A 27,839-nucleotide genomic window follows, 5' to 3' on the forward strand; every position below is an offset into this window, starting at 1 on the left:
GAAGAGGGTGAAAATGGTAATTTTTGGAAAAAATAAATAAAATTTAGTTAAATTTTGAGAAGTTCGCGACTCTTAACATTTCTCACTTCCACCCCTATCCGTGAATATTCTTATTTGAACGAAAGTGATTAAAAAAAATAATTATTATTATATTCTTCCCACTAGTATTTTTTCAATAAAATAAATATTTTTTATTTTTAAATATTGTAATATATGGGTTTGACTGTGTTAATTTATTCTTCAAACGATTGCATACTTTTCGAAGTTCCTACATTTCTAACGTTGTTGATAATTCTTAATTGCTCAATGGAAAACAAATTAGGAGTAAGTAATGACATTTCTTCTATAAATTATATAAACTTTGTTTTTCCAAATTCAGAATACTACATATTTTAAATGCTATACAAGTTCGTATTTATATTTGTGTAATTATATACTATTATAATATAAAAATGTGGAGAATTGTGCTGTTTAAATCATGTAATATTTGGGCCGAACAGCACCAAATTATACTACTATGTTTTCGATGATCTCTCTTTTGCTGCTCGTTTTGTAATTGCGTATGAAATGAGAAGAAAGAATTAGATATCTTCATATACATCTCAGAGAGAAAGCCACTGCCTTATACATTGATCAAAACAAACTACTATCACCAACACCAAAATACCCCACTGGAAATATTACATAACAAAATCACTGCTGCAGAATATATAGAAAATAATATTACTTCAAAACTTTTATTTTACTATGAAGTATGGACCAAGTAGCCAAAACTGAATAAACTCTTCAACCCCACTGCTTGTAACTACAACTCTACGCGCTCGCCTTCCTCTTATTGCTCCACCAGTCGTCCTTCACTTGAATCCGTGATCACGAGCCCTAGAGCCCCAGCCTCGAGTTTAGCCAGTTGCAGACCTCGTCCATCTCCTTAGGCACGGTGTAGTGCCCAATCCTGAAGAAGAAATAGCCAAAACCGGGTAGATTAGTCGAAAGCTTATGACATGGTGTTTATTTCGGACTGAAAATGTAATTTCTTAGAGGATATACCCTTCGTAGGTTTTGAATGATAGATTTCGAAAACCAGCAAGGTTCAAGGCATGATAGGATTTCTCTCCATGTTTGTGAGGAACCACTTCATCACCTGTTAAGGGAAGTAAATTGAAACTCAGCACCCTATTTCTATGAACAATTTGGATATTGTTTCAAAGATGAAAAAATTCCTGTGGTGGACCTAAGAAAAAGTTTACGAAAAAAATTTAACATTATAAAAAAGGTATGAAGCGTACAGAGTCCGTGAGAGAGCAAAATTGGAAGTGACGCAGCACGTCTTGCAGCGTCGTGTGTTCCTTCAATCTTGTTTCTCAGACTCCTGCAATGATGAAGGAGGTCAGGATTTGATCAAGAGAAGCATGCATAAATGCACCAATTTCTTAAAACATATTAATGTTACATTTATTTCAATAAGTGAAGTGATATGTTAGCATGGTAGATTTGAATTATTTGGTGGCAAAATGATTGACTTGAGAAGCAATAAACAAGAAATCACCTTGCACCAGGAAGCCAACCACTTAGGCCAACAATGGCCCTCAGATTTACAGTATACGGGTAGCCGTTTCCATAGTTTCCATGCGCAAAGCAAGTTGCAGAATAGAGGGCAGTTGCAGCTCCCATGCTGAAGCCTCCGATACCAAGTTTAACTGCAACGGAGCAATTACAGTAAGCATATTTCAACTATTCGATTCATATCAGTTTTGCACAGAAGGACTTTGTCGTAGGAAAAGAGCCTTTTGGAATAGTAGATAAAATAATGCGATGTAGCACACCGAAAGAAAGCTACATTACGACTGGTGCTAAGAAATACAATTAAGGTTAGGACAACTTTAAGCAAAAAAAAGGAACTTTATTCTTCAAAGTATGTCAGCTTTTGAAAATGATAAATTCATACATAATAATGAAAAATAAGTGATTTTATCCGTAAAGAATCTTACTGTCAGCAGGCTCCGTGGACAGTAAATTAGCAATGTGTGCTGCTGAGGCATCTAAACCTTCAAAATCATCCGGACAATCTTCAGAAAGCTCGCCAACATCAAACCCTGTTATAAAGTCCGCAGAATGAGTATGAGTTGCTTAAAATTTAGTTGTCCATGTTACGGGGAATTAAATATGTCGTCTAGTACTTCAAAACTTACAAGCAGTGCAGGGAAATCCACCGAGTATAGCCACAGGGCGCGTTGGAGCGGTGGGGCATATCCATTTTATCTGCGTGACAAATTCATTGAGATGTTAAAGACATAAGATTGAGAACTTCTTCTTTCCCTAAAGGTGATGCTATTCTTAAATGTAACAGATAGAATATATCTAAGAGGATAGTGCTTACATTCGGAAGGGGAAGACTTTCCAAAAGTTGCGACCAACTGCAGAAAGAAATATCGAAGAAAATGAGCAGACATTTCTATTTCATTCGTGTCTTTATGTAAAAAGAATAATGCTATCTATTTGATTCAACTTTCAAGAGATAAAGAAAACACGACATGGAAGGTGAAGTTAAACTTTACCATTATCTTGCAAAAAGAGAACCTCCCTTTTACTTGTTTAACATATTGCAGAATTATAAGGCGATTAGTGACCGCATAGGACCATACGCATTTAAGTGATTAATGCTTTCTTATCAGACTAAGAATGAGATAAGGCTAATAAATACAAAAGCATAATTACCACAATTAGTGAAATACTATTCTGGGAGCTGTTATCTTTGCTTAACTAAGATAGAAAAGAGAGGAAAAAAGGTGAACAAATTTTTTCAAGTTTTGGGGAGCCACCACTTTCTCCCCTCAACTCCATTACTGTAGGAATATTCTCAACTAAAGTGTTACTCGTAGGATGAGTAAAATTTGACATTCTGTTTAGATTGATGAACTTTTTCTCGCCCTTTAGTGATATAAAGTCCACTCATACACAACCACTTTCGCGTAACTATTTACCAAGAAAATATCAACCAGATTTTGTTGCTGTAGATCATGCTAGACAGCATAAAGTTCCACAGGATCATATACTAATTCAAAGTTGGATAATCCCATTTCTAACCAAAGAATGATGAACATGACATTCAACTTCAAAACTCTATTGCATTCTTGGCTGTTTCATCAAGTTAAACCCAAACCCTGTGTTAATTTTTCAATCTGAGACATCCCAATCCTTATAATGTTGAACATCAAAATTCTTGAAAAATTAGAGAAAAAAAAGAGAGATCAAACCTTGAGCCATTGTCACCAAGGCCATGCAGCCAGACTATGGTAGCCTGGTGTTTCCCTTTAGGCTTAACCACATAAGTCCTCCCAAACTCAACGTTCCTTCTAGCTGTTCTACTCCCTGATAATCACAACAAACACCTCAAATTCGACTCGAAATCACTTGGAGACTGGTATCAAGAAGCAAAACAGAGGATTGCAGCAGTCATACTTCTTCTTCCACGCCAAATAGAGTTACATTCATTAAAAGCCAAGTTGGAAGATTTTCATAGTAAGCAGACGGGACAGGCATTTAATCAAACACAATGCAGACAAGAAGAAGAAAAAGGTAAAAAGAGGAAGGATTCAAGAAACTAACCAGAGCCCATTGAATGAATTCGAATAGCTCATTTTGGCCAACAGAAGATGAAAACTGGGCCTCTGAATTGTTCAAAATCCCTTAAACAGTTCCAAGTAAGTAATAATAGGAGCTTATGAAACCTTAATATGTAATGAAGAGAGCTGAAACTGGGGCTCCCCTATTTATACTAGGTTGGAATTGGAATAAAAACATTATATGTGAACCAGCTGCGCATTGCCTAGAAACTCAAAAAGAGTGAGAGAGAGAGAGGGCATCCATGAAAAGGACAAAAAGCAGGCAATCTTTTCATCAGCAAAGAGAAAGAAGAGAATCAAAACCAAGCATCAAAATTAGGGCAGCAGAAATAAAAACGGAAAAAGGAGAAGAGATTTTCAATTTTCCACACATTCATTCGATAATTTTCGTGAACCGTTGAGGCTGGAGGGGTCTAGATGAGCATAGCATAGCATAGCATAGAGGGAGAGAATCTATGCTGGTTGGCAGTGACTATAAATAAAAGCAAGGCCTCCAACTACAAGTTCAGGAATATTTTCTGAAAACAACTGGGGGAATAATGCAAAATTGGGCAAAAAAAGAAAAGTTGGGGGGGAAAAAATATCTCTCTCTCAATCATTTGTTTATGCATTTTCTGATGATTGATGGATGCCCATTATCTTGAATGTGAAGTTCAACTGTCTAATTTATCATGATTGTGTTGCGGCACAGCATAATTCAATCTTCTGACACTACTAGTACTGGGATTTGCGAGGTTTGTTTAGTATATCTCCTTAGCTGCTTACATAGGAAATAGGAATATTAGCATTTTGTGCTTGCAATGGAAACTATCTCAATTTCCATCTCTACTTGTTCGCCACTACCATTTTCGCATCTCCATCTCCGTACCGCTCCTTTTCACGTCCCTCTCCAAAATCCTAATCTTACCATACTCTGCTTTTGTTTGGATTCCTCCTACCACACTTCCCATCAAACTCTTCAACAAGTTTATGTTTTTGGACGTCAACTAAAAATTTTGTATCAAAATATACTAATTTTCAATTGCTCTCATTTTTCACGCAATTGTCCCAAATTAATGTTGAGGACCTTGAGGTGGATGCTTGAGGTTTGCATGCCTTAAACGACAATTGGATGTCTCATGATGTCACTAATTTACCACTTCACTCACCACGATAACATTAATTCGATGAAAATTAATAATCATGTGAAAAAAATTAAACAGTAAAAAATTTGTAAATGTTGAGGTGGAATTTTGATTCATATGCAAAATTAAAATATGTGTATTTGGACACGATTATCCATTTTAACTATGGCCCCTTATGTTATAGCGTTCGTTCACTAATAGATATTCTTCTTTTTCTTTCTTTTTTTGATAAATTACACGAGTAAATTAAAAAAAAAATTAAAGACCGCACGAAGGTGGACTCGAACCCACCCAAGACCTCAAGCTTGGACATTAATCATCTATCACTAATAGGTATTCTATTTCGAAAAAGTCTTGTTCCTAAATAAAGAAAGTTTCAAATGATAAGAGCGCTAAATTAAAAATGTAATAAAATATTATGTACCTTTTTCTCTCCCTAAAATTGTTTAGAAAATCTTTTGTCGCGGGTTAATGAAAAGTTATTGAATATATGGTGAATAAAATCTCATATTGACATGATTATAGGTAAATAAGTGTAAATTATTAAGATAAATTATTCAATTATGTATGGATAATGTTTAAAAATAGAAAATAAGAGAAGAAGTATAAGATAATGAACAATAGAAGGTTGGGAGTGATGCGAGCACCCAGGTGGATCAACCTTGCCTACATTAATAACTAGCGGTAAGAAGAGTGAATTTCTAACTAATTTTTTCTGATATATGCTTTTTGATGGTTGATGACACTTATTTTGGAAACAGATGAAGTATATCTATGAATTATATATATATTTTTAGTCCAACTCAAAAGAATAATGTAGATATATAGTTTGAAGTTTAATTTGTTTGTAGTGATAAAAGTCCAAAACGGGAGCTTTTCTTGCATGGCATCCTGTGACTGCAACAGGGCATTATCGTACTGTTTATGTCACTTTGCCTGTACAATTAGCTGGTTTTATTTGTCACTGCATTTTCTTTTTTTACTATTTATCATGACAAAAAAAGGTTAAAGAATTTATCTCTATGTGAGAACTGGATTCGACAACGGTCTTTAGAAATCGCTGGATTTTAATTCCCTGAATATTTTTTGTATAGAGCGCCAGATAAGGCCAAAGAAAGAAAGAGAATTAAACGTGTTTAAAGTCTTCCTTCTCTGAAAAAAAAGGTTCGAATCAATAATCATCTCAATCTTTATTATCTGATACTTTATTGTAATCTGCTACACTGAATTACATTAACGATATTCTTATAATTAGATGAGAACATGATAATTATTGTAAAATTATGAATACATATATCATATTCTCTTCGTACTACAAGTGTTTTGAACACACATATTAAAAAAGTGTTTTGAGTCATTACTAATAAGACACATATAGTGATGTTTAGGCTATTATTAGTGGGAGGGACAAATTATAACTTTGGTATGACGAAAATTTCGAATTTTCTAGGAAATTAGCTTAGTCTTATATTTATTAATTTCTTATTTTAATAGAACTAGATTTATCCTTCATACAATGCACATTAATAATTATTGATTTAAATTAGTAACAAAAAAATAAAATTAAATTTACATACTACAGTTCTATAAATAAAATAATAAAGTAGTCTAATTTTTCAGAAGTTAAAATAAAATGTATAATCATATTTTAAAAAAGAAAAAAGAAGAAGATTGTTTTTAATAAAATGAATACAATATTGCAACCGTGTCAATATATTTATATATTTTTAAAAAGTAAGTAGAAGAGTTGGGAATTTTGAAAAAATAATTAAAATATTTTTATTTAATTCAATATGTATACATTTTTATTTAGTTATTAAACTAATATATATATATATATATATAGTAGAATAGTAATAATTAATTATATTAATTTTTAAAAATAAAAAAGTTATTTTTGACGAGAAAACATATAGTATAAGTTATTATATTTGACAATGCTTCCCTTTATATATACAAATTATTGCAATCTAATCTATTTTAAAAGAAAGGCAAATAGTCTGAAATATTTTGAACGCAAAACAATTTGAAATAAATTTGTAATACTTCTGAGGCGTTTATATTTATAACCATTGCTTTACTCTCTACATTCCACGTTCAATTAATTAAAGCTTATTGCACCTGCCACCTACACCACACAAATCTCCTTCTCCAAATAAAAAAGAGTACAAGTTTTTCAAAAATGAAAACAAAATTTAAAGTAGTTTTCCCTTAGTAGGGATTTGAATATTGTCGAATTTATTCCAGTATTTATTTCTTTTCATAAGTCTACGAATTTTATACGGTGGAGCTGATTTCCAAGAAAGGAGCTGAGAATATATCTGCGAAGAATTGAGTTTGAGAATATATCTGTGAAGAATTGAGTTCACAAATAATTTATAGAATTCGAACCAACAATTTCTAATCACCGACTCATCTACTTTAAAGATCATATTATTTCAAAAGAAGAAAATGCAAGTTGTTGAGAGTGAGGATTTGGAAGGAGGAGATATTGTGATCTAATATATAGTTGAGTGGGTATTTTTAACGTTAAAGATTTTAAGTTTAAAAATCAATAAAAAAAATCTATAGATTTGAATTAACCACGCCAAAATTTTTAATTGTGATTTACTTTTTATGTGTGGTTTGCGAGCTATTGCACATGAGCGTACTTTCAAAGTATAATTTATAGGTCGTGAGTGATTTATAGACTATTACATATGAACGTTATTTACTGAGTGCACTCTATAAGAGCATCCACAATAGAGAGCCAATGTGGGCTCTTAAATGTGGTCCACGTCATTTAAAAGTTCACTCTCCATAATGGGAGAGCCCACCCTTTGGCTCTCTAATTTCTTTTTTTATTTTCTATTTAATTTTATTGTTGTTTTTAATTTAAATTAACAACTTAAAATTCATTAAATTAAAATATGAACATTACATTAAAAAATGATAAATATTAAAATATTACATTAATTTCGATAAAATATTGAGCTCGATCGGTGCACAAAGGGAGAGTCGTTGTATCTGATTACTCTTCTTTCGATTATTTTGTATATATCTCAGCTTTTACATTTCTGTGCGTGCTGTTGTGATTTTTTAATTACTCTGAGATCGAAATTTTGATTTTTTTTAATTATCTACCAAATTTTAAATTCAGCGGTGACAATATGGGCGGGCTTTGAGCTCGGAGCGGAGGGGCGCGGCGGGTGCGCGAGCCAGCGGTGCGGCAACGACAGCGGGCGCGGAGCGGGGGGGGGGCTCAATGCGATTTCCGAGCCCCCATTGTTGATGCTCTAAGCAGCAGTTGCAGGTTTTGATGAACACAAAAAAGGTTGGAGGTTGTGATTAGTAAAAGCATTAATTTTAATAAAATATTACTCTATAATAAAAGAATTTTTTTATTATTAGCAGCAGAGAGATTTAGCAATAAGTGGGCCGTATAGAATGGATTTTGTGGCCCACTAAGACGGATCTACCTCGTCAGCAAATGGACCCATCTTTTACGAAATAATGATGCCATCATGGACTTCAATTCAATTCACTAGTGACCTGTTGGGTTGTTATAATAAGAACAAAAGTTAACAAGAAAAAAAAAAAACATTATGATTATGATTATTAAAACAAGTAATGATGACGGATTATCTCAGACGATCTCATTAAGGATTAGATTAGTGAGATAATGATATTGGACCAATATTTTCAAACCTTAAATAATTTGCGCCAAGTTTCATTTACTATGATAAGCTTGCGTAGGTGCAAGGTAATGATTATTTGGACTAAAATTGAAACTTTTCAATTTTGGGTCTCTTTGCTATATTTGTGGGATAGGATTTCATAAATTTGATTGGATTCTATTTCCAATATTTGAGGCTATAATATATTTATGATTTAAAATAAAAGTCTTTTATAAGATCATGGTCGATGATGTAAGGATACCAAAATTTTAAGAGTTGGTCTCGTGTGAGATCAAGTGTATAAAAAAGACTAGTCAGATCGGGGCTAAGGTGGGTTGTGGGCTACTTTTATAGGCGGGCCATACAAGTAATTATTCATATAAAAAAAATAATTATTGATATAAAGAGATGTAATGTTTATAAAATAGTACTTCCTTCGTCCCCAAATAATTTCTTCTATTTCTTTCTTGGTACGTCCTCAACTAATTTTCTGTCTATTTTGGGACATTAGTCTACCACTAATAATATTTTATTTATTCTTAATTTTCAATACTAATTATAACACATTTTCTCATTACTTCTCTTTATATCAATAATTATTTTTTTATAATAATAATTACTTTTATGGTATGCTCATAAGAGCATTAACTAGCACCTAGTTGAGATGTCCACATGCAGAATCTAAGATTCCCTGCCTTATGTTGAATAATCATAATAATCCAAGAAATTTATACTACTTTCTCAATATTATTGATTAATTTTATTTTCCATATTACATCAATGAATTCAAACATGAAAATAAAAAATAAATAATTAAATTAATTTTTCCAAGACAGACCAATTGTCAGTGTCGGACGTGGTGCAACGGGTCCCCCAAAAAATTGGTACTGTATTAATAATTAATATAAAAATTATTGTATACTAATTATTTGTATTCGTAAAAAAAAATCATTTGTACTTTCAATTCAAAACTTTAACTCAACCTAAAAAAAGCTTATACAAAATACTTAAGCTCAATATAAAAAAAGCCCATCATATTATCACAAAAATAAGAACTACAAAAATATAGACAAAAAAACAAAAAACAAAAAAAGGAGTACATAAACTGTTTTGCTAGCGCGCCAATGCCTTCTTCAGTTGTTTTGTCAGCCGCCTCACCAGCGCAAAGTTTTTGCTTATTTTAAATATTGTAATTGAACAATGTTTCAAGATACACTACCTTGAATATTAGATTATTGATCGCAATTTAAAATACAAAATCATAATTCAGCGTAAACCAAATTCAAAGAACCCAAATAATCTACCTAGATGAATGAACCCTTGTTAATTATCTTTATATTATATAAAAACATAATAAATTAAAATTAAATAAAAAATAATTAAAAATTATAACATAATAAGAGTGATACACGTGATACACACTATATTTTGGATTTGGGACAGAGGATCCCGTTTGAGCGTAAACTATCAATAAGTCAGTTTCACCAACTTGCGACAATTTAAGAAGAAGAAACATCTTGGTGGGGGAAACGGAATGCAGTTGCAACGCGTGCATCCTTAACCTGGAGACAACAAATCACAGCTTTCTTCACTGCCCAAAGACGGAAAAAGTTTGGGATGGTATTTTCCAGTGGATGGGGATTAGTTTCATTCGCCCTCATTGCGTCGTCTCACATTTCACTCAGTTCGTCCAGCTTGGAAAGGGGAAGAGGTCGGAAAAGCTGTTAGAAGCCTTGTGGAGTTGCACGTGCTAGTTGATTTGGAAGTGGAGAAACGAGAGCAGGTGGGAAGGAAAAAATTGGGATATCAAGGATGCGATCATGGAGGTTAAGGCGAGGATTTGGAGTTGGAACAAGATCTTCAATTATTTTGAGAGTGATTTGAATTTTTCCTCTTGGATGTCATGTAATCTTTCGGTTTGGTTGATGTAACTGAACCTTGGTACCTCTGGTACCGTCTTCTTTTTTTAGTTTATGAAATCTTTTCTTACCAAAAAAAAGCAACTGATCGTTGCATAATTGCGTTGTCCTCCGTTGAAATAAATAATATCGGACGTATATTAATTAATTGATGTGTGAAACTCGAATTGAAAATATGGTCACATCAATCTTTAAATGAGAATATTATTCTCTTTTTGCTTTTGGTAATTGAGGAATGAGAAAGGAGAACTTTTTGTGCTACACTTTACAAAATTGTCAGAGGAGTAATAAGAACAACGTCAGATTAGATCAATGTAGCAGTCATTAAATATTAAATAGATCGATAAACAATTCACTTCTGTTATATTCAATAGTCTCGAAAATTTAGTGTGGGTGTTGAAATTATATAAATTTTATATCAATAGATATAAAAATAAAAAAATTATAAAATTGAAAACTTCACAAGAAATCTATCAGAATGCAAATTAAAAGACCTAAGAACAGACATATTTTTCTTTTAAAATTTCATATACTCCCTCCGTCCCATGAAGCGTGACTCATTTCTTTTCGGCACGGGAATTAAGAAATTGGTATTTTGTGTGTTAAGTGTGGTAGGTGAAAAGGTAAAAAGGTGAATAAAGGATAAATTTTTTGCTATTTTTAGAAACAGGTCAAGCTTCGTGGGACAACCCAAAAAGGAAAATGAGTCATGCTTCGTGGGACGGAGGGAATATAATTATATAAGCAAAATGGGTGTGAGTCTCTCTCTCTCTTTCATAACTATTTTGGAATTAGATTCACTGACAACTAAACATATTATAAATTCAAATGTAACTTATTTAATTTAGCAGACAACTAGTGCCAGCAGCATATTTGTTAGTCTTAGTTTAAATAAATGAAAAATTGACACTATAATTGTGGAAAGAAAGTGAATTTCTACTTATGATGGATTCGACTTTTGTTGAGTATTAAGGGTGTAGTGGTAGTGGAGTTGACATTCAATAAAGATTTGTCTTAAACTACTCTCCAAAAAGAAAGGACACTGAGACTTTTGCATATAACTCTGCTTAATTAAACTCAGATTCTCCTTTGCACAATTCATTTACGGAGTATTATTTTTACTTCCTAAACCATAATGATTTTACATTTGAGCAACAGGTGAGATGGTTAACCAATGACTTTTAAATATTTCAGATAATTATCTTAGGAGAATGCATATTTGGTAACAGAATGCATATTTTATTTTCACTCAACTTCTCAAACGATCACCTATCATGGAATTGACTCAAGTCAAGCACACTTAACTTTAGAGTTTCTTTCACGTGGCTACAAAAAAAAAGCATCTTATTGATACGAGTATCATCTATCAAATCATTTAAGATGTCATCGAATATACAGTTATATACCTACATATTCTTGGAATCCCTCTAATTCTGATGTGTTTTGGTTTATTCATGAACCTCTAGCCTCTGCTTCGAAGCCTTAACATTAGTCTCTTTTAGTCCGTGCTTTGTGCACCGACGATCACTCTTTCTGCTCCAAATATAATTAATTATTTAATTATATAGATAGTTATCGTAAAAGTTATATTTTATTGTGGGAACTAAAAATACTGCAGTGGTAATAAAATGCCCCCCAAAAAAAGAAAATTTAAAAAACTAAGAGAGTATTATATTATGAGACAAAATTTAGCATCCTACTTTCAGAAGAATTGATAGAGTATTAGGCAAGGTATTGAGAGGAACAGTGGGGAAAGTTATTCCCCTAAAAGGTTATAGGGTTTAAGTGGCATAGTTAATTTTCTCCATGTAATTGTCTCTCTTCATTATATTCCAAAAGTATGAAAGCACATTTTGTTCTTTTCCCATTATTGGTAATATTAAGAAAAATATATGAGGCCAAATTTGAATCAATTCCAAATTGATTCGTCTTCATTACGATTCTTCTTATTACTATTATATATTCTAGCTAGAGAGTTATAGCTATTTGAAAGTATCCCAACTACTATTGAATGAAAAAAAAAACAATTGAAGAAAAAGAGTCAATTAAGTATGCTTGTATCTTTGGGTTCATATATTTTGTCCGTCCTAATTAAAATATGTGAGGATTTAAGTGCATAATTATATTCCTCAAGTTAACCAGTGCATCTCACAAATTGCATATTAGATATAAATCATTGTCGGTGAAAATCAATGCTTATGATCACGACTTGAGACTGTGTGAATGAATTAAGGTACATGTAAATTGTAATTCTAGAAAAAAATTGTTTACTTAAATTCAACAGCCACCTTGGAAACGCAAGTCCAATATTCGAAAAGATGGTAAAATTTAAGTTTATAGATCATAGCTATAATATGTATAGTGCTATCTCTCTTAATCTTCACAAGATATCTGGATTTATTAAAATATTATGAGATTTTTAACTATGATCTTCAGATTTAATCTGCAAATATATCGAAATTGACATGGTAGCCATATGAAAAATTAAAATTGTGGTTAAGATTCAGGGTTTACGATAATATAAAGTAAATAAAGTTTAGTATATTTTGGGACGAATTCAGTTACCCCTTTGATATTCTATTTTATAACTATAACACCATAGATTTTAAGGATATAATAGCATAGAAAACAAAAACATAAGACATTTGAAACTTGAAAGATATATATGATATTCTCGAGCATTGATGATAAAGTTTGTTGGTAAAATACACACCATAGTGTGTGCGCGCGTATTATTTGGTAATAATAATTTTTGTAAAAAAATAAAATTGAGTAACTAAAATCACATTGGAGGGAGAAAGTGGTTCACACTTTAGAAAATCCTTATTAAAATGATGATTCCTAATACTAAAAGCATACAGATAATAGATTTTGAAACAAATGCATACACATTTTTTTATGCCGTATGAATTTAAAATGAAATCATGAGGCCTTTTATATGGAGGAAGCATGAAAAGTATTTATTTATAATGCATATTAAAAGAATATTATTAGTCAGCAATGAACACTGATACACGCTAATTACGAATCTAAAGATGCTCAGCCATTCCCCAATGCATAATATTCAGACAAGGTTATATGAGGACTTATAACTATGTTTTGCTTTGAGATTAAATTAGTAAGTCTCAGGTGCGTATATTTTAAATTAAATATTTTATTAATTAATACAAATATTTTTAAATTTATTACTTTTATTAAATAATAACGAAATATGAAAATTTTAAAAATATACATACATTGCACATATAATTTTTAAAACTTTATATTTAATTTTTACAAATTTTTCTATCAATGATTTATACGGTTGGGTCACACCCGTGTTGGGCCCGACCCGCCCGGCCCTCCTCCTCCTCTCCCGTCTTTTTGCCGTTTTCGCCCTGGTCAGATAAAGTATTAGTAGTATTTTTTTTAGTTATAAAAAGTGTCATTTATATGCATTAAAATTGTCATTGAATAATATTGGTTTTTAAATTTATGGAAATATACTTGTAAGTTGTAAATGATAATATTAACCTTCTAATTAATTTATTTGCATACTTTTCTTTTTTATATACCATAAAATTCAGAAGAAGAAGAAGAAGAAAAAAAAAAAAAAAAAAAACAACAACAACAACAATAATAATAATAATAATAATAATAATAAGTGCTAAGCCTATTTGTGTTTGGACCAATTAGATTCTAGCTAGAGTCCACGTCAGATAAAATACATGAATTGAATAAGATGAATCGATTTTGCCAAAAGTACAGAAAAAAAACGATGAATTGGTCGATCAGGTTAGCCAGATTCATGTATATATATTAGTATAAATTCATAGTTAATATAATAATACCTAAGATTTTTCCAAAATAAAAGTATTACTAAAAAATATGAGTCACACTTCATAATATGAGGTTAACTATTTTTTAAAATAAACTTGTTAAATTAATTTTAATTATAATGGATTATGAAATTTGGGTGTTGTTCGTTTGATAAGAATTGATTAGTGGTTGGACAGATCAATTTATATAATTAATATTAATTTTATATTGATTCATATTTTAGATATTAATTTTGAAATTATGAGAATTTCATATATTTCATTACACATATATATCAAACACACTATTTTTATGTGTCGTCGTTATAATTTTTTTTTCTTAAATTAGATTATAACATACAACTATTTTGTTTATAATTAATAGTGACATTATGTCCTGTTAATAAGTATTTACCCACAATGGGAATGATCACATATAGTCTTTTTTGTTAAAAACATAAGTTTTATAGCCCTAATTTATAATAGATTATAACACCCTTTGACTCTTTTATATTTTTATTTAACATTTTACATTACATTTTTATTTAATATTTTACATTTTATTTAACATTTTCTTCTCTACACATTCTCTCTCTACATTAAAACTACCTCCAACGGGTCGTCGCCGCCGCGCCGTTCCAGTCGCCGCCGCCGTACTCGATGGTGTACTCAATGACACCATCAAGTAATGAAAAGAAATGAAGATTTTCTATAACACCATCGAGTAATCGAAGTACTCAATGGTGTACACGATGGCACCATCGAGTACATCATTGACTAAATAAAAATACAAAAAAAATAAAAGGTATTATAGTCTTTTAAATTTAAAATGACTACATAACTTATCTATTATAAACTAGGGCTATAAGTTTATGTTTTTATGAAATATAATAAGATTTCCCTCCACAGAATATGACATAATTTGAAGAAAAAAAAATTATATCAGAAGTTAGAAAAAAAAATAGTAAACGAAAAAAAACTTTAAAAACACGCATATATAAAATAAATGTGATACATAATTTGAAAGAAAAAAAGAACTTATCAGAAGTGGAAAAAAAAGAAAAAGAAAAAAGAAAAGAGAAATACTAGTAAACAAAAAAAAGCCCTTAACAAATAGTTGAGCACACAGGAAAAATGAAGTAATGTTGAAAGTATAGAGAAAAGTAGAAGATAAGAGAATAGCGTAGTGAGCATAAAGAGAATAAATCTGCAGGAGCGTATTATTGTGAGGACTAAATGCCTCTATTTATAGGATATACAAAACTAGGGTTAGCGTTAGGGTTAGGGTTAGGGTACGGTATAGGGTTAGGTCATTAAATAGAGAAATATATTATATATATATATATATATATATATATATATATATATTTACAACATTCTCCCTTAAATGACTAACCCTAAAAATATGTTGCCTCATTAAAACTTTGCCAGGAAAAATCGAATGGGACAAAAACCTAGTCGAAGGAAAAATAGTACAACTGCTCCCCCTGAAAATGATCATTGTATATCTTTGAGTCGATGCACGCCGATATGATCTTGTGTACTAACTTTATAAAAGTCGATGTTGGTAACGCCTTTGTGAATAAGTCCGATATATTATCGTTTGATCGAATCTTCATATATCCTTTGAGTTGCATGCAATTTGACTCCAAAAAAACTCCTCATTTGATGTTAGAGTCTAGATGTTCATGCCTTGTAGAGGAAAAAAGTACAAGACATATATTTACTCATATATTACACTAGCTACCTCGTTAAAAACCTTAAATAAGAAAGCTTTTCCTAAGAAAAAACTTAGTAATTAAGGGAAAAAGAATACAACCATTTGGCCTTCAGGTCCATCGACATTCAAAGTCTAATTTTTGAAACTATTTAAAAGATCATGCTGCCTTTTAAGATAACAATCTTGAATGTGTTCAATATAATTTTCAAAATTAAATAAATTATCAACATCATCCACCAATTTTGAATTTCGATTTCTTTTATAACATAGACCAATTGTAATTTGCTTTGAATATAACCAATAACATGGTTAATATCATTTAAAATTCTCCTTCTTGGAGAAACATTAAATCTTGCTAGCAAGTCAACTTTGAATTGTATATCATGCATGATAAAAGTAGTGCTTCAATAACACACAAGTAAGGAATTTCGGGTCCTAAGTAATTTCGTTATTTTCTTTTGCTCTAGGTGAATGAATGTGATATAATCATATTCATCAAAGCCTTTTTCGGGTAGGTCGATTAATTCATATAAAATACAGATCGATTATTTTGAAATACTGTATCGAAAAGATGCTCGATCTACAAGTCAAGACAATACTTAGTTATAACTAAGTTTTTCAAAACTCATCTTTAGACATGAGTTAATTTCCTCAAGTTTTGAGTATTTATAAATGTTCTTTCTTCGGAAAGACTTCATTAGTTTGTTAAGAACTTTCACATAGATATTCACATTTAATGGCATATATAATAATACAACCATAACGTCCATAAATTTGATATCTATATCAATGATTACTGCCATAAAATATTATATAAATAACGAAACATAATGTCATCTGTAACATGAGAATATATTTGATTGATTTTGGATTTCTCAAACCCTTGAGCTACTAATCTCGCTTAATTATTTTCATTTAGCGAGTTCGGTTATGCCTCATTGCATATGTCAATGTTTTCCAGTGCTTCTGGCACACTAATATTATTTGTTTTTTATCCAAATAATCTTCAAGTTGAACTAGCAATTTGTTGAGGCAAAAGTGTTGTCGACAACTATGATTTTTCTATCACGATTCTCACGTATTCACAAAGTTCATGGCAACTTTAGTTTAAACCAAATTTTCACCATTTCCCACAATATTTGGTCTAGTTGTTTCGTAATCCCAATATTACTATAATTTAGTGCACGTGCAAAATATATTGGGATTATCGTGTTCGGGACGATCCTCTTCATGAGGTTTTTGGAATGATTTGATTTATTTATTTAATTTTGTAATCTGCGGATGTTTTATCTTGGGCACCAATAGGTCGTTTACTCTTCTGGCGTCAATTAACATTAAATCAAATTCGTCCTTCGTGGACTTCAATTATGTGGTGCAATATGACATATATATAAGATTTCACTCATTAAGGACTAAAATAAGTACACTTCTTAAGATATAAAATAAGAATCATTTTTAGCCCTTAAATCATCCAGATTTACGGTTGATTCATCATCCTGTTGGATGAATTCATGGTTCTGAGTTCGAATATCAAAGGTAGCAAAAAATTATTTTTCGCAATTCATACCTTTATACAGCGAATTCATACGTGTTCTACATAAAATTCATACATTTTTTCTAATTCTTATTTTTTATGTTAAGAGGTGCTATCACAGTAACCCTTCTCTATATATATATGATTAGTATATCTTGCAATAAAAGCTCATCCAATCTAACCACATCAAATGATGAAATGAGTAAACCAAAGACCAAAAACAAATTGATTCATCGTGCAACTTAACACGTCATATAAATTATTACGGTAGACGTTACATTACGAGTTCTCCGTCGCACGATCTTTAATTTTTATTTATTTATTTATATAATTAAAAAAAAACAATACATAGACGTTGAATACATTTTGACGACGTCATTTCAACTTCAATATTCATATGACAATATTATGTAAGTGATATGTGACGAATACACATTACCAAGATGCCAAAAATCGTGCCATGTCAATATTTCGGTAGTCGGAAAAATTTTGAGCATTTCTAATTTGCTACTAATTAGCAGTGTATTATTTTTTTCGGAATCATTAGCAGTGTATTATTATTATTACAATACAATTTATAAAACGTATTGAAAACCAAACTACCAAACTCAGACGAAAGTTCGTCGATTTTTTAACAATTAACCCTATATTTTAGTACAGAAAAAAGAATTGTAAACAATTTACGATTTGAAGACCACTAAAGAAATGGGTAACAAACTCCATCATTCCATGTTCAAAGTAAACAAGGTCTAAATCATGATCCCCAGAACTGTACACCAACCCCGTGAAAAAGGCGTTAAAAGACTACTATTTCTACCTCATGTCTAAACTATGTCTACCTCATATAGCCAAGTTGAATATTTTCACCAGTCTCAAAATCATTAACATGGAATTTTGATGAATATGCGAACGGGGCACCAATTGGATCGAGTTTCGTCATGCAATCCGGGAATGGTAACTCAATATATTGGCTCATCTGCAAACATCGCAAGTTCATAAGCGGAGAGATCAAAGGAAACATAAATATGGATGAAGGACTCCGAAGAGGTTAAAAAGGAGAAGAAGGCACGAGCAAGATCAAGCATACCATCTTCTTCAACCATGTTAAAATCATCTTCATCGTCATCACAATATTCACCCTAGAAATTGTAGAGAGGTATTAGCTACATATCATTTAATTCCCACCCAGGAATTATTTCACACATAAAATGGAAACTGGAATGCCTTGAGTTTATCAAGTTAGATTGTCAGATGTCGAAATAATAGATTTTAGAAAACAATAGCAGAATTAAAAAAAAAAAAGTTTACAGGGAAAATATCATAACAAGGTATAAAAATGATGTAAGGTGAGTTAGAAAAGCAAGGTCGTCTATATACATATAGTATACCTGCTCATAATCACCGTTATCGCTGAGTTCTCCTTCTTCTACATTTTCTTCCTCTTCTGGTTCCTCCTCTTCATCTTCTCCTTCCTTTCCCTAAAAACACAAAATTTCCCAAGACAAGAAAAAGGAAAAGAAAAAAAAATGGCATAGTTATCACAAAAAAATAAGACATTGCTCTGAGTAAAATAGATGAAGTAAATGCTAAAAAGAGTTTCAATCGAGACATGTAAAATATGGAGTACCTTAGAATTCGCTTCAAGCTTCTCAAAGTGATCAAGTTTGTTCAAGTCTGTTATGATCATTCCAAATTTTCATTTAGTCAGAAGCTTCTCAAAATAAAATTACAAAGAAAAAGTTTTCACAAATAGGACATTATTTAAGTAACATACGTGACTACAATGATCACCAACAACACATAAAGAATATCTATCTTCTCTTCCCCTCGCCACAAATAAAGACTTTTAATTCTTGCCAACTTACCTATATCATTGTCCCACTGAACTCTCCTGACAATACGTTTTTCACCTGTAACGTGAAAGAATATGACATATATGAGAACAAGAAATGTTATGGATAATCTGAAGATTGATGCTACAAACAAAGACAGCTCTTTAATATACAAACATCAACTAATATCCACCAAAAGGTATGAACATCAACCTCTGGCTAGTTCTGCAGGCATATGATCTTTGTCCATCATTATGAGGTGCCAGAGTGGTTGCTTAACAATTGTTGCTTGCGATTTCTTATCTGAGTACCTTTCTATGTCCAGTTTTTGCACTTCTGCAGCAATAATATAAAGAGATATATCAGATTAACGGAATGAAAAGGAACTCGAAAGATACAATTATCAGTAGCAATTCAACTGCACGATAAGTTCATAACACTGAAGCAGGACTATATATTCATATGAGATATACCTTTCCTCTTTATCATTTTCGACTTTTGTAGCATTTGTTTCTACATCAAGCCTACAAGTATATCTGCAACATGTCCAAACTGCAGGAAAGGAAACTCACAACTGGAGAATTCTCTTCAAGTTTTATTTCATATGCGCACATTTATGGTTTATAATTTATGAGGCGCAGATGAAATTCTTTATGCTATTTTCTCATGACACTGTAATTTACTTCCAAGCACACGGTTAAGCTAAACTCTTCATCTCCACTGCATGATTATATCCTTAGCGAAAGTTTAAATGAGAGATACTCACATCACGTCTCCTTCCTGATACAGAATTGATAAGCATTAACATACAAATTATCATTACAAACTCGCCCCAAATCTAAAATCGGATCATGGCAGAATTTTCCGTCAGCAGATGGATTTAGATAGCAAAGTGACAAAAAACAAAGAATGGATGGAAGTGGATAAGGGGGAAACTTACTCTGAAGGGAGCTTTGATCTTCGTAATAGTAAGGAGATGTCTCGAAAAAGGTCTGCAGATTCTGTGACCAATTCACAAACTGAGAATACTTTCTTACTTCTTCCTTAGTGTAATTCACAGCTCCTAAACACTCGATTTCCTATCAATCAATCAATCAATTAAATTCATCTCCGAATCAAAACTACACCAGATAATCAAACTGCGTTAAAAGAGTACGATATTTCTGGTTACCGGAAAATAATCGAAAGGTACTTCCTTCGCCCTAGGCGGCCCACGGCCTCGGCCACGGCCGCCGCGGCCCCCTCCTCTGAATGCCATGTATTATATGGTCCCCTCACCTTTTGTTGGGAACTTGGGCGTTGGAAACGGCTGCTGCTGCGGAGTTGCAGGACGGAGGCACAGAGGCCGAAGGAGGCAGGACGCGGAATGGCTAGGTGAGGGTGGCGCAGTCGCGCACTTTGCTGTCGATCGAAGGAGACGGAGCAGGGCGAGCCGGCGAGAGTTGGCGGCGCACTGGGGCTGTGCTGGCTGCTTGGCGCTTGCAGGTCGCAGCGCTTGGACGGAGAGGTACGAGGCGGCGAGGCCGCAGCCACGGGCCACCGGAGGATGCTGGGGCGGCGGCAACCAGCGCAATGCAGAGAGAGAGTGAAAACGCCAGAGAGAAAGCGGCAGATAGACGGCAATTTCTAATTTCTTTTCTTTGTTTTTTAAGTACTAATTTAAATTATATTTTCTATATTTTGTTAGGCTATACACTCATTTTAAAATCAAATTTACAAATCATGAAAATGTGATAAATTCTAAAAATAAAAGTAATTATAAAAAAATAAGTATTTGTAGAGTAGACAAAATAAACAAACAAATAAAAAAGTAATTATTTATAAAAATAATATGATGACTTTGAGAGAAAATATAACTTAGTAATTCTCCTTTTATATATGTAGATTATCAATTCCTCCTCTCCACTTTGCCCATCTAAAACGGAACGAGATCCAATTTCCCATAATTTTATGTATGTCACTATGTCTCATACTTATATCTATTATTTTAAAAATATTTTTTATAAAATAAAATTTATTATAATATTATGAATTATATTTAATTTTTATTTCATAAAATTAATTTTTTTTAAAAGTATATACCATGACTTTGAATTTATGAACCTATTATTTGCTAATAAAAGAGAAATTAAATGATAAAAAATAATTATATACCCTAAATTGATGAAATAAACCCTTGTTAATAATCACAAAATTAAATTAAAGCATTTAAAATTAAAATTGAACAAAAATAATAAACAAAATTGAAAGTGAGACATAAAATATGATACACTGACCCTCGTTCCAACTAAAACATAGCTGTTGAAAATTATATAAATATACGAATCAAGAAAATGAAACTAATGACGAATAGTTCCCATATTGAGTAATAGTCTGCAAATTACATATGACGAATAAATTATATACAGGACGAATTTGAGAGATAATTAGTCAAGGCTAGCAGGAATAAAGTGGATTGGTTATCTACAGGAAATGGATTTTTTTTATCCGATTACTATATCATATATAGACAGTTATTAGAAAGTTTCAACAAAATAACTAAAACTCCTTCAATGAAACTTGAAGAATTTATTTTTTAAAACCATATAATGAACGAAATTAATTGAGTTTTAACTTTTTCATTTAACGAAATAAATTGAGTTGGCAAGCGAGTAAAAAGACTTCCAAATTTAACTTTCTTGAATTACAATTTATACGCAACATGGCAAACCAAAGATTTAAACCGTAAAACGTTAAAATAAATTAGGGGTAATGTTTCTAATATCGAATCAAAATAATGAATTTAGGTTTATATCAATTTCGAATCCAATACCACAGTTCACAAACACATATTCTGATGGAAAGCAAGAAAGACATTGGAAACGGTGCTACAAAAGATCTCTATAACAGCACTATTACAAATTCAGTAATAAGAGAAAAATAACAACTAAGAATTAATGACATCTCATATTCTCTAACATATAACCATGACTACAAACAGGGGGGGAACGAAAGAAAGAATATTAACAATTAATTAATCAATTATTCTCAAATAAGAGTTTCACCACTTCACTATAGGATCATGCATAACTCAAATCAATGATCACTAAAAGCCACTGCAGCTCAAGCAATAAAATGAATGCTATTTAGTCGTCGCAATTAGCAATATTATTCGGTTGAAAAATAATACAAAAGTTGGATACTTCAAAAAACAAATAGAAAATGCACAAACAGAGTAATGGTTGCTCAAACAGACAGAGACGATGCAGATCTTCACGTTTGAAGACAATATGGTGCCATCAATTATTTTGAGCTCCTTGAGAAAGAGTAAGCGTATTTGGGCCATCATGCTTTAGAGCCCCGAAACCAATAGAAACAGCTTCAATTGTTGCCAAAGCAACAGCAAGACTAACATATACTTTAGAAAAACCAAGCAAAATTAATAATCTCTTTGATCCTGAAGAATATTACAAGATCCATCGTTCTCTCACCCGAATAAGTCTTTCTTCTAGCAGCAAAATCTCCAACTGTATTGAGTTTCAGTGGATCAGACCATCATCTTCGTCATCCCCGTGTCCATCAGGAGGTCCACCGGGGCCCACCACTTCCAACTGTCAACCAAAAAAAGGGCCATGAACATTTTGAAGGCAAGAACCGTGTGGAATTCCAAAAGCATACAAAACAAATGTTGTCCTAATAATAGTTTGACTATAGAAAACATACATTCTCAGGGTCCTTTCTAAATAAGATAAGCTAATTGAATGCTACATCTTCAGGGTGGGGTTTTTATAGCTGGAAGAAGCAAGTTTTTCCCTATGCTTTTGAAAAAATATTGAATCGCCCAAAATACAACAATTAGGATAAAATGGCTTATTTTTTAACCTATCAATATCTCATTTCCATTTCAATAGGCTCCTAAAAGTCTAGGCAAATAATTAGCAAAAGCACTCCTAAAAGAATGATATTAACAAAAGGTTGCCTTATTGAATTCACATGGTATAATGAGACAAGCTATTTACAATCAAATAATATTACAGAAAGAAAGGCAGGGTAAGAAACTCTTTCTTGGTTCCCGCAAATTTGGTCAGGCACTTAAGCAAGTGAAAACTCAAAGGGCTCAGCGGTGAGGACTAATCAGGACTGAAAAGAACAAGAGAAAATTGACAGCTTACAAGCACACAAAGAAATTGCACTTAGTTTTTACTAACTTACTTAACAATGGTAAAACAAATTGTTTCTATGAAATCATAGTTACACTAATTAGACAAAAAGAAATATACCAAAACTGTAGAGAAGCATTAAGAAAAATCAAATAACTCGTGCACAAAAGGGCATTTAAACTCCCCATTACAGATATCACTTCTAAATTTTAAAACAACTAATCCACTCAAGTATCATTTCAGAGAGCCTTTAAGATGAATTGACAAGTATGCAGTTCCAACTGAATTTGAACCTTAGGTAATTTCAGCAAACAATCAATGCATCTACCATTTCTGCACATTTCAGCTTTCCGTAAATATACCGCTTCTTGAAAAAACATATGGAAGGTGTAGTTTCATTCCCGGTGTTTCCACAGAAGTGTTGTTAGACAAAAGGTTATCTCAAGAAAGGAATAATATGTAAATTTGGTTTTATTTGAGAATGACTAGAAGAGTAATTACTGTTTCCACTTTCCAGCAAAATTATTTTAATTAATGTGTAATAATGTTTGGTTTTATATGGGAAAATTGAAATGAGAAGTGCGAATGAAAATAAACATGCAAAAGTTATCCCTTCCTTCAGGTTCTCTTAATGTGTACACGAGTACATTTAAAATCTTAAAAAGAAAACAGTAAGCTAATAACAACGAATCACACGGACTGGAACCTATTAATCAATTGGTGATTTCACATGCAACGACTAAGGACGAATATGATTCTCAAAGCACATAAATTGTAATATATCTATGCTAGTAAATTTAGTGTACCATGGACTTACCACAAAGTACTGTGAGCACACTGGGCATTCATGTGGCTTACCCTTCTCCAGCCAAAACCAAACAACATCATGCTCATCCTCTGTAGCATTACAGATGCAGATCATATGGTCAGAGACTGAGAGACATATAGCTTATAAAAAAAGATACAGAAGATAAACATATATTGGCTTACCGCCTTCACCGCCTGGACATCCCACAATTCTTTTGTCGTAATAAGACTGGATCACAGCAGGTTCTTCCTGACAGCAAACACATGTTGAGATGAGCATAAAATTACACACACACATACACATACACAGACTTTCATCTATAAATTATCATGTAGGATTTATGGTCCATCCAATCAAAATAAAGAAAAGGCACTCTGGGTTATTCTTTGCTCCAATACTGTAAATTGGTTTATGCATCGGGATGGATTATCCAATGCAAACTACCCAAGTAGATGCTAAACATGAAATTCCAGCTTCCTACCCCTCACCCACCCAGAGATCACCACTGCACTCGACTCGGTAACTAGTTCCACATGAGCAAACCACCAACAGTAAGGGAGAAGCAGGACTTAAATAGAAGCACATAAATTAAAACAGGTTGGGTTGAAGGTTGGCTTAACAGGATAGGGAACTGACTCATAGATTTTTAATGAACTTAGTACATCACCAGCTCGACCAAAGGCAAGACCTGCTTTGCTTTTTATGAATATAAAAGATGTATTTAATTGGAATAAATTTCTTAATAAGAGAAAATGGAGTTACTGAAAGGATCATTACTTATTAAAAATCCCTATACTTACAATGAATAACAGTTCAGAATTTACAAACTATGTAAAATCTTTTGAAAACGAAAAAATCCACATACATCTTTTTCTTATACATAAACATATACTCCCTCCGTCCACGAAACATCTTCCTAAGGGGAGTGGACACGAGTTTTAAGAAAAGCAAGTTGTGTATTTGGTGAGTGGAGAAGGGGTCCCACAAATTAGAAAAAGTGATGATAGTTAATAGGTTTATTTCCAAAAATGGTGTGCCCATTAGTGGCAATGTGTGTAAATATGAGGGAATTGTAAGGGTGATAGTTAGTGGGGTTATTTCCAAAAATGGACTAGGAAGGTTTTCGTGGACAGAGGGAGTATCATTTAGTTAAAAATATCATTTCGTGCTTATATGTGAGAGAGCATATGAAGTGCACATTATTATGATCAGATATACATCATGCGAATACATGTAAAGAACAGAATTTTATGAACATATATATAGATCATACCACATATATAATGATATTTCAATGGGTTGAGCAAGATTCCAACTAAGTTAAGAATTATCCCCAAAACTGTTACGGTCCCAACAATAATAAGGCAGCTCCATGTTTTTACGTGCTATTTGGATTGGTATAGGCAGTACGTTTTTTGCCTCTTTAATAAAAAACAAACAAGAATATGGGAGTAAATGCAGCCATGCCAAAAGTAGGGATCAATATTGCGTGAAACAGTTAAGTCTATCGAACCAGCATAACTAGTGGTAAATTTGAGGGGATGGAAACATATTTGTTTTTACCATCCTGATATGGAACCTTCAAGTTAATATTTAAGTAGCATAATTCATTGCTTATCTATTCTGGTATGATGGGCACCTCAATTAGGAAACATGTATCTATTAACAACCATAAGACAAGGTCTAGAAACATCTTCTATACATCAGCTAAATATGTCAAACAGTCACTTGCATGGAAAAATACTAGTTTAATAAAAAGCTGCAAATATGCCACAATACATAGAAAAATAAGAAGGCACTATAAATGCACTACAGAGTGATAAATCCTCTCTTCATATACACACAAACACGCACACAGAGTTTTCATGATCATTTACTAGAGTATTCTATGAGATATTCATTAATGTAAAAAAGCCACAGAGCGCCTCATGATGGTCCTTCACATTTTTCCTGCTTAGGCACACAACCTTTACAGATAAGGCTCCTAGTTAAACAATAATTTATATAAACCCAATAGCTATAAGCATAGCCATTATTATAGTGGCTCCTGGGATATGACCCTATTTTCGAAATTTAATCTTACAACACTGGTGTCCTATACAAGTCAGCATTTTGTCCGAGATAATAAGAGATCCCTTCCCATTTATTCCAAAAATGATCTGCCATGTCACACTTTAGATTATTCTTTTTCTACAAATTAAGCACACGTTTGGTTGGGTGTTTTTTGAGGTTGGAAAGGGAATCAATTAATTAAATCCATTACTTGTTGTTTGGTTTGAATAATGAGTTAGCCATTACCCTTACTTGAGGGTAACCCAATCACCCAATTTGTTACACCTCAAAATAGAGGGGAAACAAAAGAAAGGGAATCTCTTACTAATGATTCATTTCCATTGTTTAACCAAACACTCAATAAAAGTAATGGTTATTGTTACCATTATACTCATTTATTTGATTCCATTCCTCTACTTGAACCAAACGAGCACTAAAATACAACAAAACTTCTCATTACCTATGGACTATTAAGAGTCTAAAACGATCCCAAAGCATACTTGAACCAAACGAGCACTAAAATACAATAAAACTTCTCATTACCTATGGACTATTAAGAGTCTAAAACGATCTCAAAGCACATAAAACATCGACAGAATTGTACCTATAACAAAAGGATTTAGCACTGACCTTTGTTCCAAATGGACCAGACGGATGGTTAATTTCCAGAATGTCCCTTCCCTAAACCAAATAAGCAACAGCAGTCAAAAATGTCCGACAATAAGAGGAACATAAGCAACACTCAAAAACGGTAATAACGACGCACTTCAAGCTCGGCCTCAAGCTCTTCGCGCTCATGACCAGTAGCAATCGGCACTATATCCTCCACCTTTTTAGGCACATTCCCTATCCAACAAAAAAAAATACATTCCCTTAAAACCCACAAACAGCCAAAAAGAACACGCGCAAACCCTTCAAATAACATGCATACGAACCAAAATCGAATGGAAACGATCCTGAAAAGTCAAAAATTAGGGTTTAGAAGCACACCGGATTCAGAAGAGAAGTGGCGAGAAAAAACGGGGAGCGAACGGACAACATTCTCCGAAGGTTTGGAAGATCCGACGGAGAATTGGGCGGTCTTGGAAGCGGATCGGGGCGGGGCGAGAGTGCGGAGCCGGACAGCAAGCCTTCTGAACATGATTCGGATCCGATTGTGTTGTGGGATGTGATCTAAGGTCTCCCCCTTTGATCGAGGACAGCCTGTTTCTCTCTCTAGAAAGAATAGTGGTAGAAAGGGGGAATGCAAGAGGAGCAGGAGCAGGAGAAGGAGAAGAAGAAGAGTGAGAGAGGAGGCGTTGGGCAGGGCAAAGTGAGGAGTAGGGTGGCTCAATTTGCAAATCGCGCGGTTGACTCACACGAGTGGAGACTGTCGCACGTGTGTTGCCCTTACATTAACCTCGGATCTAACGTTTTTAGTCGTTTGACTACGAAACACAAAATAAATAAATCAAAACATGCTAGTATACGTGACACGTCATATCACATTCAAGCATAATCATCAAATAAGATTTATTAGTCACAATCACAATCCTAATACTAACATTTAATTACGATTTCATTAATCTTCAATTACATTTATGAATTCTGCAGTCACCCGCACACTGCTTTCAAGCTGAGAAATGGTACTTTTGA

At 32.7% G+C, this 27,839-nt stretch overlaps 3 protein-coding genes across 6 annotated transcripts; all 3 read right to left on the minus strand.

Moving 5' to 3' along the window:
• Window positions 1-568: 568 nt before the first annotated feature.
• LOC130992337 (uncharacterized) lies at window positions 569-5,708 on the minus strand. The gene is made up of 9 exons (XM_057916932.1): window positions 3,607-5,708; window positions 3,255-3,369; window positions 2,378-2,414; window positions 2,190-2,259; window positions 1,989-2,093; window positions 1,547-1,697; window positions 1,287-1,369; window positions 1,048-1,141; window positions 569-952 (listed from the first exon to the last, which is right to left on the minus strand). The coding sequence occupies exons 1-9, from the start codon at window positions 3,614-3,616 to the stop codon at window positions 880-882; spliced, it is 738 nt and encodes a 245-aa protein (XP_057772915.1). The 5' UTR covers window positions 3,617-5,708; the 3' UTR covers window positions 569-879.
• Window positions 5,709-18,079: 12,371 nt separating this feature from the next.
• LOC130992338 (uncharacterized) lies at window positions 18,080-20,853 on the minus strand. Of its 3 annotated transcripts, none has more exons than XM_057916934.1 (8): window positions 20,377-20,853; window positions 20,146-20,284; window positions 19,419-19,541; window positions 19,239-19,283; window positions 19,001-19,047; window positions 18,762-18,851; window positions 18,461-18,512; window positions 18,080-18,349 (listed from the first exon to the last, which is right to left on the minus strand). In XM_057916934.1, the coding sequence occupies exons 1-8, from the start codon at window positions 20,461-20,463 to the stop codon at window positions 18,333-18,335; spliced, it is 600 nt and encodes a 199-aa protein (XP_057772917.1). In that variant the 5' UTR covers window positions 20,464-20,853; the 3' UTR covers window positions 18,080-18,332. The 3 variants fall into 3 exon arrangements, with proteins under 3 accessions (XP_057772917.1, XP_057772918.1, XP_057772916.1); XM_057916935.1 differs by lacking the exon at window positions 20,377-20,853 and adding an exon at window positions 19,679-19,985 and having other exon boundaries at window positions 20,146-20,262; XM_057916933.1 differs by having other exon boundaries at window positions 18,080-18,512; window positions 20,377-20,848.
• Window positions 20,854-22,307: 1,454 nt separating this feature from the next.
• Window positions 22,308-27,644, minus strand: LOC130992341 (putative cytochrome c oxidase subunit 5b-like). 2 transcript variants are annotated; one of them, XM_057916943.1, is made up of 6 exons: window positions 27,195-27,644; window positions 26,971-27,050; window positions 26,835-26,885; window positions 24,335-24,401; window positions 24,162-24,241; window positions 22,308-22,795 (listed from the first exon to the last, which is right to left on the minus strand). In XM_057916943.1, exons 1-6 carry the CDS (start codon window positions 27,343-27,345, stop codon window positions 22,724-22,726), a joined length of 501 nt encoding a protein of 166 aa, XP_057772926.1. In that variant the 5' UTR covers window positions 27,346-27,644; the 3' UTR covers window positions 22,308-22,723. The 2 variants fall into 2 exon arrangements, with proteins under 2 accessions (XP_057772926.1, XP_057772925.1); XM_057916942.1 differs by having other exon boundaries at window positions 22,308-24,241; window positions 27,195-27,564.
• Window positions 27,645-27,839: the final 195 nt, after the last annotated feature.

The sequence above is a fragment of the Salvia miltiorrhiza genome, chromosome 7 (genome assembly GCF_028751815.1).
Source record: "Salvia miltiorrhiza cultivar Shanhuang (shh) chromosome 7, IMPLAD_Smil_shh, whole genome shotgun sequence".
Classification (NCBI taxonomy): Eukaryota; Viridiplantae; Streptophyta; class Magnoliopsida; order Lamiales; family Lamiaceae; genus Salvia; species Salvia miltiorrhiza.

What these genes read in the sequence shown, in the direction of transcription:
- LOC130992337 (XM_057916932.1), bottom strand. An exon ending in AAAGTCTTCCCCTTCCGAAT is followed by an intron (nt 2,260 to 2,377) that starts GTAAGCACTATC and finishes TTTGTCACGCAG; the next exon opens with ATAAAATGGATATGCCCCAC. An exon ending in TCATTCAAAACCTACGAAGG is followed by an intron (nt 953 to 1,047) that starts GTATATCCTCTA and finishes TTTCTTCTTCAG; the next exon opens with GATTGGGCACTACACCGTGC.
- LOC130992338 (XM_057916933.1), bottom strand. Translation starts at nt 20,463, where the DNA reads ATGGCATTCAGAGGAGGGGGCCGCGGCGGCCGTGGCCGAGGCCGTGGG. An exon ending in TACCTTTCGATTATTTTCCG is followed by an intron (nt 20,285 to 20,376) that starts GTAACCAGAAAT and finishes ATTGATTGATAG; the next exon opens with GAAATCGAGTGTTTAGGAGC. An exon ending in TCAGTGGGACAATGATATAG is followed by an intron (nt 19,048 to 19,238) that starts GTAAGTTGGCAA and finishes TGATCATAACAG; the next exon opens with ACTTGAACAAACTTGATCAC.
- LOC130992341 (XM_057916942.1), bottom strand. Translation starts at nt 27,345, where the DNA reads ATGTTCAGAAGGCTTGCTGTCCGGCTCCGCACTCTCGCCCCGCCCCGA. An exon ending in CCACTTCTCTTCTGAATCCG is followed by an intron (nt 27,051 to 27,194) that starts GTGTGCTTCTAA and finishes TTTGTTGGATAG; the next exon opens with GGAATGTGCCTAAAAAGGTG. An exon ending in CTGGTCCATTTGGAACAAAG is followed by an intron (nt 24,402 to 26,834) that starts GTCAGTGCTAAA and finishes GTTTGCTGTCAG; the next exon opens with GAAGAACCTGCTGTGATCCA.